Raw genomic sequence first — 20,994 nt, 5'->3', positions numbered from 1 at the left:
ATATTTGGTGAAGTATAGATGGAAGCTGTAGATTCTATGTGTATGTTAGAAGTGTGGGTTGGAACTGGAGATTAAAAGTGTGGATTATGGAATTCATCTGGAGTTTATTCATGAATAATATAAATGAATACATTGAGACATGTAGTTGAGAAGTAGTAAAAAACATGGAGAAATTTGGTGAAGGGAAAAGTATGAACTGGATATGTCAATAGAATTTTGGGTTGTGATGTGGATTACGATATTGTGAATCATACATGTGGGCAGAAGGTGTGTTTAGAGATGTTAAATGTAAGAAGTGTGGGTGCAAAATATAGGATAAACATATGGGCATGTCATAGTAGTTTGAACTGTGTGGAGGGTAGGTGTGAGGTCATAGCTGTGGTTTGAATAAGACGTGTAAGTCAGAGATGTGGGTTGTTAAGTGTATGTGATAACTGTGGGTTAGAAGTGTGAGGGGGAGCTTAGGCCGAGAAGAGTGGATGGAAGCAGATGATTTAAGCCGCAGTGAGAGTAAGAGGTGTGGGTTAGAAATGTGGGCTGAGAGATTTGGCTGGGTAGTGTGGATGGCAGCTGCAAATCAAAAGTGTGGACTAGAGATGAGGGTTAAAAGGGTGGGTAAGAGAATCAGGGTATTGAGAGGTGTGGGTAAAATATGTGGGTGGGTGAGATATTTGGTATAGTATGGATGGGATCTGTAGATTAAATTTGTAGGTTAGAAGTGTGGGTGGGTGCTGTGGATTTTAAGTGTGGGTTAGAGAAGTGTGGGCTGGGAGATTTGGCCGAGACGTGAGGCTTGGAGACATATGGATGGTAACTGCGGATTAAGAGTGTGGGTTAGAATGGTGGGGCTCGAGGTGTGGGTAACAGATTTGGGTTTGAAGTTTGTGTGGGTGTTGGATTGTTCCAGTCACTTAAATCTTTGATTTCAACTTCCTGTAGCTTTGTTGTGCTTGAGCCAATCACTAAAACATGGCCTTGTAGGAAATGTGTAATAAAATGGAAAGTTTAATTACCGGTAATCCCATCTCATTTTCATTGGTCTTTCTTTTGCCATTTTTGTGTCTTTGGATTCTGAAACCAATCGATGTGAGGGGCTATAGCCTCTCTGTGATTGAACCAATCTTTAAATTGACGTGTGGTGAGTAAAGATTATTAAAGCTAGCATGAATAAAAATATTGTTCCTTTTGACCGAGTGGAATTTGTGCAGTGCCCTTGTAAAGTTTGAGAAGTTTCTTTAGGAACCCAGTTTAGTTAACATGATAGTAACAGTGCTTCTCAACCAAATCAAAACAAGAAGTGGTAAGATCAAATAATTGGAGAGCATTTCATCAACATTTAATGTCCGAAGGTTGTTAGATCTGACAACTTTCTTTGATTTCGATTGGCTGAGAAGCACAGTTACTATGAACACTGTCTGGTACAAGGAATTTTGCTGGATAAACATCTGACGAGTCCTTGCACGAATGCTCCTGTGCCCCGTAACACAAAGCTAAACAATGAATAGCAAATATGAAAGAACACTTCCGATTGGTTCCTGGTCCGTATTTTGAACTAAACGCATATGTAATATTGATTTTGATTGGCCTGTCCATTTAGTGATCGATTGCTAATCTTTGTGTTACAGAGTCCTGGGTCCCGTACCACAAGGGTTAGCAATTAATCATACGCTTGATTTTCATGATTAATTGTACACAGCAGTCGATGCAATCAATTGTAGAAATATATTATACGATCATCGCTAAGCTTTGCGTTACGGGCCCCTGGGCAGACAACAAAATGTTGATGAAATGCTTCCCAGGGGCGTACTGATAATCACACTAACACAGAAAGACGAGCAAGTACAACGATTCAGAATCTTCTTCATTTAGCAGTTGTGTATTATACAGACATCACATTGATCCTTCTCACATTCAGCAACATATACAATTCAAATTGCTTCTTTCCCTCATGAAAACTCAGATAATTTTTGCATAAATTTGCATATCATTTACACAGTCCATACATGTATATTTCGCACCTAAATATATTCTACAACACATGTGACCGACGTTACGACAAGATACAGGTTTCTCTCTCTAATTTTTTTCCCTCCCTTTTTTAAAATACACATAACAGGAATTTATAATTTCAGAATAGCACATCTGAATTTAACATGATTTTTATACACATGAAACAAGTGAGTTGTTTCTTTCAGTAATCCAAATTTGATTTTTCCAAATACCTCACTAATATGAAATTTACAGGTAGGTCCTAGAAGTAAATTGTAAGGAAAAAAGAAATGGCACTGATAACAATCTATAAATATGGCATATGAAGCACCGGACATCCAAGCAAGCCAACACCACTTTCTCAATGATCTATAATTTGGAATGTTTTCAGCACTGCAATTATCATTTTTATGGGGCTTTTCTTTTCTAACGTTACTGTATTATCAGCGCAATGTTGCAGGAAACGCAGCAGGTACAATGTAATACTGGTATCACTTGCATTACATACATTTTACAAAATACACATACTCATGCATGCAAATGCAGGAGTCAATCATTACCCTTGAATTACTCCACATATTTCAATTGATACATTTTCTGAGGAAAGTTTGACATATCAATCAAGATGACAATTGTAAAATCAAATCAGAAAAATATTTCTCCCATCAATACTTTGTATCACCGACCTCTCTGCCTTTTAGACATTTATCAAAACACTTGCATTTTACTTTTTAAAGATGACTTACATAACTATTGAATACATTCAGGCTATAAATTTGCATTCAACTTGTTAACATTTACATACAAAATGTTTTGGTTTTTTTCAACATAAATTATCTGTTTCCAGTGATTCCATTTTCAAAGCAATCACTGAAAACCTCCTACATTAGTTGTGTCAATACAGAATGTTGATTTCAGTCACATGATTAGACAGTAATAGAACAATACCAGCCTGAACTTTAATGAAAAAAAAAACCCAAAATAGTAAGAACAGGATTTCACAAACCAGAAAATTATTAGCTGTTTTGTTCTCTGTTGCCATAACATCGAAATCTTTATTCCACATACAGTATGTCAATATACACTAGAAACTGCACATATTCAAAGTGTTCAAGTTCTGTTTTGTTTTTCATATGTCATTGCAAAGTAAGGTGATAAATATTATATTCAACACTCAGCATGAAGGAGTGCATTTTGTGGTGGGGTTCACAAACTTTCGAGCACAACTGTACATCAGTTCTAACCTAATCTTAAACTGGAGAATGACATTGGCTACTTGGTTTGAACATCATATAGACAGTACCAATATAAACCACAACTATTAATACCCCCGTCACATTTCCCCTACGGTTGCCGTATGGCGAGTCCATAACAGCCGTTTTCACAATTTTTTTTATTGTACCAGTTATACAGGGGTGGTTTGAATAAAATGGCTGTTTTTTTACTCGCTGTAGGGAAATGTGACTGCAGAATTACTGAAGATATAACTGATGTTCAAATTTCGTTCAAATTTGCTTTATATACTTTCAATGTTATTTTATGTTGTAAATTCAAAATCCAAATTCACTAATTTGATTCAAATCATCAAATTTATTATCAACTGAACCTAATTCACAAGGATGCCAATGATATTTCTTACAACATATTTGCATTCCTTTTGTGTCTGTACATATTGTTAGTTACTGTATTATATCTTGTTTATTACTTGCCTATAATTACTATTATCAACTTTTGATGTTTTTTTGTTAACAGGGCTGCATGGATGACCAAGTTGGTGATATATGCCACCCTGTATGAATATAAGAAATAAATAAATGTCCTGTCTTTATATGGCGGCTGGAGGGAATTGAAACTTGCTTGTAAATGTCAGCAAACTTTTATTCATTAGCCCTATACCTACAAATACATGAGTCTGATCAGATATACAAGTCATCAAATACAATGTTTTTTAGCAAGAGAGTTGCACTTACAAATCCCATATAGTTATGATCATTTCAAACAATGATCAATTGCAAACTCAAATCCTTACATTTGATTCTGAAAACAAAAACATAATACGAGTTTATAGGTCAAACCCATCCAAACAAAAATTAGATTTGAATTAAAATATCTAAAAATAGGTAATAAGTAGTATATCCGTTGCTCCAGTGCAAAAATATTATCAATATATTGTGACTTGGCAAAGGCAATGAGTTGACATCATGGACCATCAAAAAAAGTAATAACTTGCGATATAAAAGTAAAGTGTCACCAATCAGGGGCCGCGGAACGGTTTTCAAAGTGGGGGGGGGCTGAGCCAAAAGTGGGGGGCTGACCATGCAAAAAATCACAATCTTATGGTCATTTTTACGTTTTTGTATACGGTAGTGGAAAAAAGTGGGGGAGCTGAAGCCCCCCCAGCCCCCCCGCTTCCGCGGCCCCTGCCAATGTAGAAAGAATTCTTTCTGAGGGGCACAATTATGTAATTTTTACACTGATTTGACTTCTACCACAATGTTGTGAAGTAGTATTGCACGCAAATACTGGTCTTGTGCTACATCTACATAATGAAATAATATATGGTTTAACTGTAGTTTTGTAAGTAGTCCACAATAATAGTGATAAATAAGCAAGTGGGTGGGGGTGGTGGGCGTTTCACAAAGTCATGCATGACTGACGCACATTGAAATAGGATCTTTGTTGATCAAATTTCCTGGTTTTATCAAGCACATGAAAGCAGCATTTCTTATTTACCAAAATGTGACTAGGGTTACGAGAAATTCAGACCTACTTTGATAACACACTACGAGCAAATGGTGTATCATAATTAGCACAAGAAGCCTGTCATAGTGTAAAGGCGACCGCACACCTTACGACTGGTCGGCGACTCGATTTCAGAATAAAATGCAGTAGAATTTGATGCTAATATTGAGACTTGGAATATCTTACTGTGTAATGTTCGAAATCATCGTACGAATACAGTACCTATGTTCAAATCTGTGACTATGCTATCATCCTCCTTAGAATAAAAGCGAATTCAATATCTAGTCGTAATGACGTCATAGCAGTCGTACGATTGACTACAATTTGAAACTAATCTGGCCTTTACTAAAAAATAAAAGCTTCCAATCTTTCAAAATGGTTATATTAGTATTCTTTCAATTGATTTCAACCTCAAATAAAATGATATGTTCCATTCACATTTTCAGAAAATAAGCAAAATGCGATTTGTTCCAAAATCGGATCGCGAACAGTTGTAAGGTGTGCGGTGGCCTTAATGCGTAACTTTCAGTCTTATGAGCTCCCCACATTTACCAAAAGCTTGATGATTTAATGTCAAAACTTACCACTGAAAGTGTTAACATCCATTTGTACCTCTTACATTGATAAAAATTAACATACTCTAGCCTGAAGTTGGAATCATGGGCTTGATTTTTAGATGCCAAAACCTACCACTGAAAATGTTTCAGTTGTATCTCTATTATTATTACAAGTAAACATTTGAAAAGCGAAATAGTGGGAATCCTATCACAATAACACATGTCAAGTGAATGGATACCTGATAGGATTTAATAATTCCTTGAATGCACCGAGCGCTGCTGAAAAAGCGGGAGCTCGAGCCTAAGCCAGGTAATAATAATTGCGCTTTGTATCCTCTAGAAAAGGCGCTACATAAATCCAGCTATTGACATCATTATCATTAATGTCAAAAATATTACAGCATGACTACTATACACTACTGCTATGTATTACATGATGCAATCTCCAGCAATCGTAACTGTAGACCGTGATATTAATAAATACCGTCGATTCTATTATTTGTATCCACTTTTTGAATACCTTGGTAATATGCAGGAACAAGAATTGCCAAATCATCCCCTATTCACACAGGTGAAAAGACATGACCTCGTGCTATTTAACTGGGGTGATGATGAGACAATAATTTATCCCCCCCCCCCATAAATAGTTTTGCTGCCTGAATTCACGCCAGTGCCTAGTCATGGGAGTGATAACATCACTAATAACCCCATATTGATATCCAACAAAATGCATCTTATGAATAAATACCGCTTCAGTTATTCCAGTAATACCCTTTTTTTAAATGCCATGTAAACAATGATCGACTAATGTATGAATAAATAGGATACAATAATGCCTTGGCAATAAGAATTGCATGAACAATGATGGATAAATAAAAAAAAATATATACTAGGTGGGACATATTGCGTTTAAAACCATGACAACAATCCAAGTTTCCTGGCAAGCTAAATGCAAAAACGCACATGAACATTTATGGTAGGATTCATGGTGAAATTCAAAAGAAAAATACAATAAAGCAAGAATAAGCTTTCTAATATGGAGCAAGGTTAAATAATGGCTGATTTTTGCATGAAGAAAAAGGATTGAACAACTAAATTCCAAGAAGCATTCAAGCCATCTAAGGGCATATTTATGCTTCCACTTTTCAAGCCAGAATCAGCATTTTCATACGTGATTAGTCCAAAATATATATAATAGTCGCCCATAACACTTGGAAAAAAAGTTTTTAAAAATGGCGCTGCTCAACAAAAATTACGATGCGATTCCAGATGCAGAGCGAAAATTTGCCTCTGAAAAATTAAGCATAAATAGCACTCCCAGAACCACATTTGCAATCAGCGTTCTGTTTGTAAACAGCGTTTGAAAACGCTGATTCTGTCTACGCAATCGAAGCAAGCGTAAACGCACCCCAAATTTGTGTTTATTTCAGGACTACAAAATGACCCGTGATCAGTAAGAGGTGGTGCAAGATAATTTAAACAGCTGCTTCATGGATGCACATTTTTTTTTGGCCAAAATCAAAAGTGTCAGAGAAGATTCATAAAAAAAAATCAGATTTTTTATATTACCGTCATCATGGGATTGGTATGACAAACGCTGTCAGACACAACAGAATGAGAACGTTTTAATTGGGCAAAGGAAGTGACGCCAGGGTCACGTAACACAAAAATGTTAGCGATTGATCGTACACTTGATTTTCACCACGATTGTACATTGAAGTCAATGCAATCAATCGTAAAGATATTCTTCTATGATGATTGCTAAGCGTTGTGTTACCAGCCACAGAACGTCCTTACCAGGGTGTGGGGCTTGCATGCTAGATTGAGTTTATTGGTTTGCTGCGTCACTCTGAACAAACCAAGATGATTCATTTATCACTGTATCATGATTATTCCCGTTATCTATCATTTTCATGATCAATATGATTATTACCATTAACACCATAACTTTTATCAATTTCCTTATCCTACCTCCCTTTGCTTTTTCCTTTTCATTTTGGGAAAAAATCATTAATAAAATAACATAATGGCTGTTGGCAAAATTCTACTACTCTTACTGTACGTTGTCTATTGCCCCATCATTCTTATACACACATTAAAATCTTAAGCATGATACATACTACGCATACAAGGCAAGGTCTGCTTGGCTTTTAAATATGTTTATCAACCTACAAGGCAAAAAATATACAGTGGCAAAGATAGTTAAAAATGATTCCTGAATTATTTTTCAACAATAAAAAAATAAAACATGGCACAGAATCCAAGGGGATAAGAATAACCTCTTAAATTTCTATTTACAAATTTCAGGGCAAGAAACAAAAAATATCAGCCCCAATCCTACTTACATGTAAAACTGAGGTCTGGCAACAGACAACTTAATACATGAAAAGTAGAAAAATTAGATCTTGCACGAAAAAAAGTAAATTCTGGATTAAGCACAATTAGTAATGCTGTTTAAATAGACCAATAATCTTCTTGATTATGTAAAAGTAATGTTTTATGAGTGAGCAGAGAATACAAGGTGCGATATCACAAAACTTGTTATCGACTGACACATTTTGACTCTCGTAATACAATACCGTCTAAGGGATCAGTATTGGTATTGAACACGACTGGTAGTTCATAACAAGTTCTGTGAAAACTGCACCACTTCAGGGTGCAAACACATGAAGCAAAATTATGTGCCGTTTTTCACATCTGAAAGGGTACAGATGTTTTCAAGACTCAACTTTTCCAGCATGTTTATGTGGGTTTTTTTTTTGCGAACTGGCAAACTACTGTTAGGTGAATGGTCTTTAAGTATACCTTTGGGGTGGGACAAAACGGATTAAAAGTCAAAATAAAGCACCATGAATTAGCATAGAAGGTTTAGAATATTTTCTAAAAGCATCAAAGTTCTAATTCATCACTGATAATGATCGGATAGCGATCTATTAGCGGTGATTCACGAGAGGCACCTTGGGGAGACGACTGAAAGGCAATGCTGCTGGGATCTTCCCCCTGGAGACTTTCAATGATATCCTGATTGTCTAACTGTGCATTATCATCAACAGTCATCGCTGATCGGTCGTTATCTGTATCGTCATTCACCACATCTTCCCCTAACCTCGTCTTAGCATCAGATACGGAGGACTGAAAATCTAAAGAGAAACTTTTCGTAATGCTCCTACGTTGGCTGTTTGGCCGTGACGGTAGGGTCACGTGATACACAGCGTCGACAGACGATAAGGGCCGTTGACCCTCGTCGGTGTGTATAGTTCTTATGTCACTGGTCGATTCGGGAGGGGTGTTGCCATTTTGGCGGTCCGCGAAAGAGGCTTGGAATTCTGGGGAGTTGATCGAGAATCGTTCCGGCGAGGCGTAGAATTTCTTCTCCCCAGATGCCAGTCTGGGGCGTCGTAATCTCACAACCACGACTTCTTCGTCGTTCTCCTGCCCGGGGTTGTGATGGTCCAAGACAGCACCCGCCGATAGCCGTTTTCTTGTCTCCCCGTTGTCTGTTATGACAGAGGAGTAGCGGTTATTGAAGTGTTCCGGACGCATTTCATCCCCCATGCTATACCTATGCTGTAACCTCCTCTGACGCGTATTATTACAGTTACTGTTGAGGGCAGTGACGGGCGTGATACCGTGACGTGGACTCGATATGCGCTGTCCTGGGTACATGCCATCGTATTTACACATATCTTCGGTACGATCAAAATCCGGTGTTAATGGCCGATTGTTGTATTTTGCCAGGATGTGATCGTACTCTGAGAGGACATTGTCAAGGCTCAAACGCGTCGTGAACGCTGCAAAATCATCATCATAGCTTTCCGACCCTCGACCAAGGTGCGATGAGACGTGCATTGATTTCGGTCGGGGTGCTGTCGTGCCAAGCAAGGCTTCGTCGAGTCCACTAAATAGGTCAAGGTTCATTGATCTCCGCTGTGCAGGAGTACGCATGAATACAGCTCCATCATTACCACTTGTCTGTAAGTTGACATCGTACTTCCGAACCTCTTCCTCAGTGTCCATATCGTCCAGCGTATCGTGCGGCGAGGTCTGGGTACGTACTGTCACCATTATGGGACGATCCATAACATCATCAACCCCTGTTTCAGGACTCCTGCCTAAGCTTGAGTAATCATCCGCCTCTGTGCTTGACTCACGTTTTAACTTAGGTTTGTTCTTGATTGACATTGCTCTTGATATCTTATCAAGGACGGACCCTGAGTGGTCCGGCGACGAGGAAGTGCACCCACTCTCGGTCATCTCAACATCGCGATACTCTGGAGTGAACGCTGCAGCCACTGGCATGGCGATAGATGTCTTCAGCGGATGCCGCTGCGGAACAGCAACAGGATCGGCGATAGTGCACTGATACCTCTCTGGCGAGGAGACCTCAGTCGGAGAGGGCGGAGGGGATTCTTCTTCATAGGGATGCACGTTTGCATCGCATGCCATGTGGACATCGCCACCATGCATGCTCCAATTGTTCTCTGCGCTCAAATTCCTACCAATCTGCAATGATGCCTGGTGTCCGTAGGGTGACCTCACCGATGCCTGATCCGATTCCATGCTGCTCAGGCTCTGGTCGATCCACAAGGGGCTGTTCGTGCCGCTGCCATGCCGGCGTCCCAGCTGACATGTCGCCCCACTCTCTTCCTCAATAAAGATCTCATCTGGAGAGTAGGTGTCTTCACCTCTCTTTTTGGCCAGCATCTCTCTGGTTGCAGCAGCAACGATGTCCTCATCGACCTCAAAGAAAGAATCTGAGGACGATCTTCTGAGGGTATTCTCCATGCAAGCAACTGAACTGCGACGTACATGACCTTTGAATCGGACAGTATCTGTATATAGAGAAAAGAAAATGGTAGAAAAATTTGCAAAAATGTTGAAACTAGATTTGCAAAAAAAAAAAAGAAGTTAAGCTTTGGTCTCAACACAAAAAATCTGTATTCTCGAATTTTTTTTTAATGACAACAACCTTCCTCAGCGAGCTTTTTTTCTTGTGTTGAGATCAAAAGCTCCACTTATTGTTATTTCAACACAGATGAACTTTCATGATAGGATTAGCATAATATTACCTTACAGAAAATACAATAAATCAACTGATAATCAATGTCCCAAATTCAAAGTGCTAATCAAATGAAATTGCTTCTTTTGTAATTTCTGCCATTCTCTAATTTCAAATTTTGGGCTAATTTTCACATGCAGATGAAACTAAAATCCTATTTTTTAATGCAATTATGTACTAAGCATAATGCTTAGGGAATGAAGTGCTGGAATCTGGCATCATATTTAGGATATTGTTAACAACGAACAGTTCACCATGGATATTGCTAAACTTGCCTTGGTGTTGGAGCTCTGTAGCCGACTCGGCTGAGGAGAGCGATTCTGCACTCTTGACGGATCGAAGGCTAGTCCGATGGGCCCTGGAACCAAAGTGTTTGGCTGCAGGTACCCGCAACGAGCCCGGGACGTCATGGGACATCTTCCGCTTGACCTCCTTTCCTGTCGATCTTGAGAAGAAAGCCTTCCATCCTGGTGACTTCTTGGCCTTGGAAGCAGAGAATCTCTTGCGGCTAGGGAGAAATCAGAACACTTGTAAAGTAATAACGATAATAGTACTTTTGTATGGTGCTTGATACATTTATCATAGCATCTATGTGCCCCTTTTCAGAAGCATTATTACCCCATGGCCCTGGAAGATAAAAGATAGGATCATCATCATCGTCATCAATCCAAATATATCAATACCATTGTAGCTTTAGGGCGTATTCAATCATGCAATCTACAACAGCATTTGAATAGTGACAGATGCCTTTGGGGGAATTAATCCCTGGACCAAATACACGATGTAAATCTTTCTCTTTACCTTTCTGGAGGTAGATCTATGACAGTATGGTACTGCTTGGGTAAAGCTGCCGGCCCTCCACCGACCTCAATGAACTTGGGTTTCTCCTCCTTATCTCCTCCGTCGTTCCCTTGAGACGACGACCTCGCCCTGGCCTCTTCCAAGGAGAGGAGCTTCGTAGGGGTGGACAGGACCAGGGATTTAGGGCGCTGCATCTCCTGACCGATACCTGTTGGGGATTGAAGATAAATGATAGTCATGGATACGATTTCAAAATGAGATCGAACAGAATCTAATAAAATGACCACCAAGTGTTTGCACAAATAAATATAAATAAAAATATGCGTCTTTTAATTAACTTCACAACTTTAAATTTTGACATTATGATGAAAAAGATGACTTACTCTTTCAGATAAGCTTATTTTCTAAGTTTTTACTTTTGAAGACCGAATTAAAATTTGAGCTGTAGTACAGAAAAACTTCCCTGGCAATTTATTGTTGGTTTTGGGGTGGCTGGTCGCATATTCATTTTGAGAAAAATTGAATAGACCGATTTTCAAGGCCCATTTACAGTTTGGTCTAATAATCATTTTCCAAGCTGTACTACTAATTCCACAACATTTCCTTCAGTATTTCTTACCCGGGACATCTGGAAAGAGTTTATCATTAAAGATGAGATCACAGTGCTTGACTAGGTACTCTACAACCGTGGCTTGAACTTTGATTTCCATGAATGCTGCACACGAACCCGTCTCGATGTCCTTTGACCTACATGTATGAAATAAATTAAATGAGAATAGTCTTCTTCAATCCTTTCCCAGTGTTAGGTAGAGAGCCTTTTCCTTGCAGTTCACAAAGTGCTTCACAATTTGTCCTACTACATATACATCTTGGTTACTCAACAGTGATAACATTTCAAACAGAACAGTTGAGCAATATAAAATAGTCCACGTTCAAAATAACAAAATAAAAGGTTCTTCAAATGCTTCTTGAACTGCTGACAGCCATTTTCTCGTCTCCCTGTGGTCTGTTACGACAGAGGAGTAGCGAAGGTTGCTATGAAGGCTGATCTACAGCTTTGCGGCAACAACAGTATAAGAATGTCATGAGCATGTTTCTTGGAGAGATGCTGAACCAGCCAAACCAATGATATTGAACAAGTGGTTCCATGACATTTCCTCTGGCGACAATTGCTCTGCTGTAAATTCCACACACTAATGGAATGACCAACTTCAACCCTGGCTGAACACTATACCTTATCCCAAACCAAACCCTAAACCTGACATAAAACCATATTGCAACCCTAACCCTATATCTTTGACGAATTAAGGCCGGAAGCAATTGTCGCCAGAGCAAATGTTGTGTCATCGAACTACTCAGGTGAGTTATTTGTAATCTCAAAGGTTTCTGAGCAGTGAACCTTGATGTGGCGCAGAATGGTAGTTAGCATGATTGAGATCTCACAGTAAGAAGAGAAGTACCTTGCCATTATATCTTTGGCAAGAAAGCTTGAAAACCATGTCATAGCATATCCCTCATTCAAATCATAATCTTCATTAATCTAATTATTACCATCCTCCTATTCATCACTATTATTCATAATCACCACCATCATCATACTCTTACATTTGCTCTTGATCATCATTAGCTACATTATTACAATTATGATCATTGCATCATGAGCATAACACCTTCAAACAATAACTTCAGAACAAATTTTCCAATTACCCTCCATCCACCCGCTCTAGTTTCTCCTCAAATGCATTATCATGAAATTCGTCGGCACCAACTAAATTGTCAGCACTGTCAGTTTCAGTGAAATCCCAGGGAGCATTTCAATATTTTCGTCTGACAAGTTGTCAGATCTGACAACTCTTCTTGATTTTGATTGGCTGAGAAGTGCTGTTACTATGGTAACTGTCAGATAAATTGGGACTTGTTGGATAAAATGGCCAACAAATCTTTTAATGAAACGCTAGTTTGATTGGCTCAGAAGCTCTGGCCTCCGACTGTTACTATGGCAACTGTCGGAGCTGACAACTTTCATGAACACCCCCCTCCCTTCAGATTACCACAAGCATTACCTGAGCAGGTTTGGCGCCCATACAATGGCGAGGTTCTTGATGTTCATACTGGTCTCGGCGTTGAAGGATGACATGTAGGAGAGATGACGGATGAGGAACTGGAGGGTTCGGTAGTGGGGCGGTGGGAGCTGCTGCACCGTGTCGTGCATCTTCATCAGTCGATTCTCTTCCCCTGACATAGCAGCCTCCTACAAACACAAAAAGCACAGACCAATTCAGTTTGGGTGCTTTTTTGGGGTGGGGTGGGGGGGTAATTTTTACCCATGCACTTATTCTTATAAACCCCCTTGAGAACAAAACGTCTTTTGCGAAGGATAACAAGAATCCACATCAACAGCTTATCAAACAAATAATTCCCATCATTTTGCTTGGGCATTATCGTAACAATTACATGTACAAAGTAACTTTGAAACAGTCCAAATGCGTATTAGGGTAATGGTAATAGTATTACTAATGACTTCAAAGATGTGTACTATTACTTTCTAATTACCTTAAACTTGAGGTAGAGTTGGAAGGTAACAGATTGGATAACTCCCCGAAGTAGAGCTTACTTTTTGATGATACACAATCCAACCTTGTATAATGTTATATTTATTGCTAATTCCCTCAATCGTGTGCATTATTACTATCTAATTACCTAATCAAACTTACAGTAGAGTTGGTAGTTAATAGAGAATTGAGTAACTCCCTGATGTAGAGCTTACATAATGATTACACACAGTCCAACTGTGTATAATGTTATATTTATTGCTAATTCCCTCATTGGTGTATATTATTACATTTTAATTTCCCCAAACTTCTGGAAGAGTTAGTAGGTTATCAGGGGATTGGGTAATTCCCTTAAGTAGACCTTACAAACTGATGACACACAGTCCAAACATGAATGGTAATGGTATATTTATTGCTAATGCCCTATATGGTGTGCATTATTACTTTCTCATTACCTCACATTTCTGGTGGCGTTGGTAGGTTTACAGAGGATTTGGTAACTCCCTAAAGTAGAGCTTACACAATGGTGACACACAGTCCAAATGTGCTTTACAGTAATGGTACATGTATATTTATTACTAATGCCCTCTAAGATGGGCATTATTACTTTTCAATTAAGTCAACTTTCTGGTAGCTTAATAAAGAATTGAGTAACTCTGTGAATTATAGCTTACATACTAATGACGCAGTCCAAACGTGTATAATGGTAATGGTATATTAATTACTAATACCCTTGATGGTGTGCATTATTACATTCTAATAACCTCAAACTGCTGGTAGAGTTGGTATTTTAATAGAGGATTGGGTAACTCCCTGAAGTAGAGCATACACACACTGACACACAATCTAAACGTGTATAATGGTTAATGATATATTCACTACAAATGCCCTCAACGATGTGTGATATTACTTTCTAATTACCTCAAACTTCTGGTAGAGTTGATACGTTAGTAGAGGATTGGGTAACTCCCTGAAGTACAGCTTACATACAGACGACACACAGTGAATATCCTTCTTATACTCATCAAGATTGGGCGTGGTCTCGCTGTCAAACTGATCCCGAAGGTACTGGACATTAGAAGCCACGCCCGACAACCGGTAGATGCCGTCACAGATACCATACTGCTCGATGAAATGACAGCAATCTTGCACAACAGAGGGAACTAAGTATTGGAAAAGAAGGGGAGAAAGAATCAATACCTTTAGAGATAGCTGAATAGAATATATTCAAATCTATTCATACAGGAAATTTTGATCATATAGACCCCTGAAAATTGAGAAATCAAATGGACCAGTTGATTTTTTTTTTTTGGGGGGGGGGGGGTTGAAGGAGAGTGGAGCTCTTCGTACAGGTAATTGATATCAATCCTATGGCCATTAATCCATGTGGGATTTGTAAAAAAAAATATTTAAAAAAACACACTAAATTAAATATAATAAACCCTAATTTTCAATTTTGTCCACATCTTTTTTCCTTTTTTCAACCCCCCAAAAAGGTAATAAAATTGTAGAGAATATTTCATGAGGTTAAAGATAAAACGACCCATTCAACTGGGCGTAACCAGCTTGAATGGATCATTCAATTTTTCACTAAATGGAGTATTCTGTCCATCGCACACACTAAAAAAAAAATCATAATTTGCTCCACATGACACTTAAATAGATTCTTGTCATGAATTTGGATGCAAAAGAGCATGCAGCTGATGAAGCGCCATCTTTTGATTGTCGTATGTACATACATGTTGCAGTTATAGACGCTGCAAAGATGATATTTTCATGTGTAGTGCCATAGTCCCGGCGAGCATGCAATGGACAAGCGCTTTATGGATCCAAAATTGCACAATGAATTGATCTAAAATTGCACCATAGATGACGTCATTGTTGAATGGGCTGAATGATCAATATCAAACAACCAATCAAATGACAAGGATGTATCAACGTGTCACATAATAAGTTTTATGCCCCATATCTTTTGTTCGGCCTTACCATCAGTGCCCGTGTTGAGCAGATGTTCCCCGAGATCGCATCCAAACACCCTTTCCTTCAAGATACCACTCTGTTTTAACCTTCTCCTCGTAGGTCTCTCCAGAATGAAGGAACGAAGGAATGTAATTAGCTTGCCGTGTTTCCTCAACACTGCAGGGGAATAAAAGAACATAGTGTTATGAGCAACTAGTTTTATACTGAAAATAAAAACAGAACAGTTAAAAAGTGAACAAAAAATAAGAGAAAGAGAAGGAGAGAGAGAGAAACAAAAGAGAGGAGGGAGAGAGAGAAGGGGGGATATAGAGCACTGATGTCTTAATGATAATGAAGAATAATGCTGATAGATGTTCTTATTATCACTAAAACTAAATGACAATGGCAATGCTATTAAAAGTGATAAAAATCTATAATGAATAAATTTTAAAAAAATGGACAATGAGGAACAAATTGGGAGAAGTTAAATAATGTAGAAAAAAGATAAAGGACAAGGACTGAAAAGAGAAGGGTAAAATACAAAAACACAAAATAACAAGGCCTCTGACATCTAGATATAACAACCAATGGCTACTTTGCCATGTAACTTAAAAAACCCTTTATCTTGATTGGCTGTTGAGCCTTTTTTTAACTTGGAAGGAAGAGTTTAGTTATGACTTGTATTCGTTTTATGCAATGTTTTAGTCCAACAGCTGAGGCTCATTTACCCTTTCAATCAAACAGTAATAGAATTTTAGAGAACTAAAATGGAAATTTAGACAATTACATGTACAAAGGCAAATGGGAGAGACAGACAAACAGACCAACAGACAGAGAGATTAAGAGAGATACAGGGAATACCCAACAGACTTTATCACAAACCTGAAAACAAACATGAATAATAAACTCCATATGCTGGGAAAGTGCTTTTGTCAGTGTATATTGATACCTTTGACATTTCATAAATTGAGTCTTATCGATAGTGCTCCAGGGTTAACGCAAGTATACGGCTTGCATAACCAAGACAGGACAAGCTGCATGTTTTATGTTATACACAAAAAACAGTTCTTCAAAACTTTAAACCGGATGAATGAATTGAATTTGAATCGAATAAATATTGAGGGTGGAGCAATCAATCAATTTGACTCCGCCCCCCCCCCCCTTCGGACTATGCATGCACAGACAAACTATGATGCAAGACTTTCCCAGCATAGGATATTAACACCAATAAGCATAAAGTTAAGAGTAGTATTTTAATGTATGAGGAAAAGTATTAGAAGTAGTATCAAGACAATGCCAGGGATCGAGTCCAGGCCAGAAGTTGCGGGTCACAAGGCACCCGGTGGGTGTTTCAAAAAGCTGTTCGTAAGTTAAGAGCGACTTTAAGAACGACTGGTGATCCTTTCTTGTGGTAAATGGTTCATTAATTGGCAATGGTTTGGCACGTAAGAAAGGTTCACCAGTCGTTCTTAAAGTTGCTCATAACTTACGAACAGCTTTATGAAGCAGCCCCCAGGAGAAAACCCTTCTCCCAAAGACTTTGTGCATGGAATACGACCCGAGGCTTAGGCCCAAGGCCGGCAAAATGTGGACTCGAGGCCGGTCTTGACCCCATCCCTGGTCAATACATGCTATACATGTATATTTCTGTTGAGAGAGATGAATAAGAGGAAAGTCCCACACCTGAAATGCTACAGTACCAAACAACTATAAATCCTTATGAAAATATCAAAGCTTTTCAAAAATAAAAGATGGAGAAAATACATGTATATTAAAAAAAAAACACTTTGCCACTTTTAACACTAAGAACTTCCTTTTGTCAAATCCATACAACATTAAGCAAATACACACAACAATTAAAAACTTTAGACAACTCGGGAAGCTCTTTCACTGACAGCTGCAACCGAGAGTAATGCAAATGTCACACTGAGAAAAACCAATATGCATATATATAACAATAAACATTTACAAACACTTAGATTTGTATTCAAAAGAAAAATATTTCCCAAAATATATTGAACGTCATATGGGGACAGATTTATACAACACTCTGTAATGATAAAAGTAATGTTTTTGATGATTTCCTATTTTTTATTGGGGGGAGGTCAGTTTTGCTTTGAGGAGGAGGCAACACAAATGAGTTGGTAGGCAGGGAATAAAAACAAAGAGCAGGGAATTTTAACAAAAGCAAAACAGCAACTAAAAAATATGAATTGGGGTTGATATAAGCCTGGCAGAGACATGTTTCACGCTATCAATGTTTTCATCTCTAACATTAAAGGGAAGGTCCAGGCTGAAAATATTTATATATTAATACATAGAGTAGAATTCACTGAGCAAAATGCTGAAAATTTCATCAAAATCGGATAACAAATAATAAAGTTAGTGAAGTTTAAAGATTAGCAATATTTTGTGAAAACAGTCGTCATGAATATTCATTAGGTGGGCTGATGATGTCACATCTCCACTTTCCGTTTTCTTATGTTATTACATAAAATCATATTTTGTTCATTATTTCATACTTGTGTGAATAATATGTCTCCCTTATAATGAAATAAGTTGCAGCAATAAATATCTAATGCACTAAATCAGTTGTCAATCCAATTTTCTAGTTCTTGGAGGAAAAATTTTGAATAAACCTAATTTCATATAATAAAATACAAAAGAACAGGTGGAGATGTGACATCATCAGCCCACCTAATGAATATTCATGACAACTGTTTTCACAAAATATTGCTAAACTTTAGAATTCAATAACTTTGCTATTTGTTATCCGATTTTGATGAAATTTTTGGCATTTTGCTCAGTGAATTCTACTCTATTTATTAAGCTATAAATACTTTCAGCCCGGACCATCCCTTTAAGTGGAGAGAGAACTACTTGTTTGCGGCCACCCGACCATCGTAATACAGGGTTTAAGAATTTCCCATCAAGTATGGCACAACTTTTGGTACTAAATTCCTTTTCGCATGTGACGAAATGCTTAAAGGGGGAGTGAGCTGTGTTTGGTCTCTCATTGACTGTGTGTTATAAATATAGTCTTGAAATATACATTTTCAGATATCTACTAATACTAAAGAGAATAAATTGACCTATAATTGTATTTGTAGAGAGAGGCAAATGATGTGAGAGGAAAAGTAATTGTTTTGCTACTTGGTAACATAATTATTGCGGTATAAGTAGTTAATTAGCATGTTATCATTCAAGTAGGTCTATATTACTAGACTACACTAGCATTATGGGTCAGGAAACTGGCCAGGTAAGAGTAGTTGAGGACTCGAGATGGCGTTATTGCTTTGTATCTGATTTAATATGAGATCCATATAATCCACACTTTAGTTTTGAAAACTTGGGAGGGTATGTAGACTTAAATTAGAGCAACACCAATTTTATGAATCATTAGTATAACATGAACTGGTGTAGTGTTAGATTGGCCCGGCCAGCAAATTTGAACAAATGAAACTAAGTTTGGCCATGTAAACCATTTATGAAAAGTAATATTATCAAGATAAACATGAGGATTAGATAATCAATGATATTTAAACATAATGCATAAATGGTGGATATGCTCTCTTCAAACGCAGGCAAAAATACATGTATATAGCAACAAAAATGCATTATTAAATTACATGCAAACTTTATTTATTTTTATTAAATCATGCAATTAGATGTAGAGCTCCTGATGCCAATATTTTTTTTTTTAGACATTGCTATGCTCTAATATTAAATTCAGAATTTTTGTTGATTTCTTTGTAAACATAATGTCCGAGTTTAAATCTTCTGAAAGGCCTCCGTTTTAGTTGATTTAAATGATAAAGCAAAATCTACTGAAAAAATTTGCAAATAGTGTAATATTCGAATGGCACAAGTTTTGTCAAGTTTTAAGAGTATATATTCATATGACAAATGACAAAATCAACATACCAACAAGGCTTAATGTACCAATTCAATAATAGAATTTGGGTAACAATTTCTTTAGCAAAACACAGATCACCCTTTTTAAAAACATATTACACAGCTGGCGGAGAGATAAGCTCTGAGAGATAGATGGCAACAAATTCTTTTACTTACAAAAAATAATGATTAAAATTTTGCTGAAGAGGTATATATGCAATATTACCTCGGCCCGGAAACACATTTGGCAATTAATCCTACAATTGATTTGCATTGATTCTAAATGATCAATGCAAGTAATCATAAAACCACCCAAAATGATCAATCGGCAAGATTTTTGTATTAACCACGGCAGAGGCTATACAACAAATATCTATTAAACACTTTTAACAAATTCTTACGAGCTCCCATATTTCATGCAGAAAGAAAATGCACATGGATTAGTAAAAAATGCAGGCCATGAAGAGCAAATAAATTTAGTCACAACAAAAATCCAAGCATTGGAGTATAAAAGAAAAGAGGTGAAAAAGCGGGAATTATTACTGCTAGTTTGAGTGTTGGTAGACCCAGTTTGAGACCATGTCCCAGATGCTTCCAATGACATCACTTCTATTTATAGAACAAGGTTTAATCAGATTTGGGTGGAAAGAGACGGGAAGAAACAAATGGTTAATGTTTCTAATGACATCATAACGAGTACAATAAGCAATTGTCAGTTCAACCTAGAAAAGGAAAGGGGACTAGATAAGACAGAGAAGAAAAGGGGGAAAAAGAGAGAAAGATATGATTATAAAAAAGGGGAAGGAGAATGATACGCTTTTCACACTGCATTTCCTTAACCCCATACTATCATAAACCCCGGACTATCCTTAACCCCATACTATCTTTTTTGGATTCACACTGTCTTTCTTCACCCCATACTATTTGCTTAGCCGGGGTTAACGCCTTAACCCCAGACTAGTGCACAGCTCATGAATATTGATGATTCTGCCACACAGAGCATGATTAACATGCAATTTCGACATCTGTGATTGGCTAATGCTCAGCCCCACTTTTCCTTAGTCCGGTTCGTTTCACACTGCATCTCTTAGCACCGCAGTTGTGGAGCTAGCACCGCAGTTGTGGAGCTAGCACCGTAATAAGCCGGCTAGCCCTGCTTTTTTGCAGGGCCAGACAGTACCGTACTATTTACCAAGCTAGCCCACTTTGCAATGTAGTGTGAAACAGAAGTGGGCTAAGCTTAACCCCGAAAATTGGCGGGGCTAAGACCCCCCCCCCCCCTTAGCCCCACCAATTTCCCAGGGTTACGGAAAATACGTGGAGTGTGAAAAGCATATAAAATAAAGAGTTAGAGAGAGACAAGAGCAGAGGAGGGAGAAGGGAACCTTTTTTCTAAAAAAGAGGGGGATAACCAGAGGATGGGGAAGGGGAGAGGGGTGGG

The 20,994-nt window shown here is 38.0% G+C and overlaps 1 protein-coding gene across 1 annotated transcript; it reads right to left on the bottom strand.

Moving 5' to 3' along the window:
- Positions 1-1,855: 1,855 nt before the first annotated feature.
- LOC135155069 (rho GTPase-activating protein 32-like) lies at positions 1,856-20,178 on the bottom strand. The gene is made up of 8 exons (XM_064103628.1): positions 20,097-20,178; positions 15,687-15,836; positions 14,622-14,863; positions 13,212-13,399; positions 11,768-11,895; positions 11,149-11,356; positions 10,623-10,855; positions 1,856-10,120 (listed from the first exon to the last, which is right to left on the bottom strand). The coding sequence occupies exons 1-8, from the start codon at positions 20,155-20,157 to the stop codon at positions 8,178-8,180; spliced, it is 3,153 nt and encodes a 1,050-aa protein (XP_063959698.1). The 5' UTR covers positions 20,158-20,178; the 3' UTR covers positions 1,856-8,177.
- Between the last annotated feature and the right edge of the window lie 816 nt (positions 20,179-20,994).

Source organism: Lytechinus pictus, chromosome 8, assembly GCF_037042905.1.
Source record: "Lytechinus pictus isolate F3 Inbred chromosome 8, Lp3.0, whole genome shotgun sequence".
Taxonomy (NCBI): domain Eukaryota; kingdom Metazoa; phylum Echinodermata; class Echinoidea; order Temnopleuroida; family Toxopneustidae; genus Lytechinus; species Lytechinus pictus.
This window is presented reverse-complemented; position numbering and strand designations above follow the sequence as displayed.

Excerpts from the sequence above, each read along its gene's own strand:
- LOC135155069 (XM_064103628.1), bottom strand. The coding sequence starts at position 20,157 with ATGTCATTGGAAGCATCTGGGACATGGTCTCAAACTGGGTCTACCAAC. Across the intron at positions 13,400-14,621 it reads AACTCTACCAGAAGTTTGAG|GAGGCTGCTATGTCAGGGGA; the intron begins GTAATTAGAAAG and ends TTGTGTTTGTAG. Across the intron at positions 11,357-11,767 it reads ACTCTTTCCAGATGTCCCGG|GTATCGGTCAGGAGATGCAG; the intron begins GTAAGAAATACT and ends AATCCCCAACAG.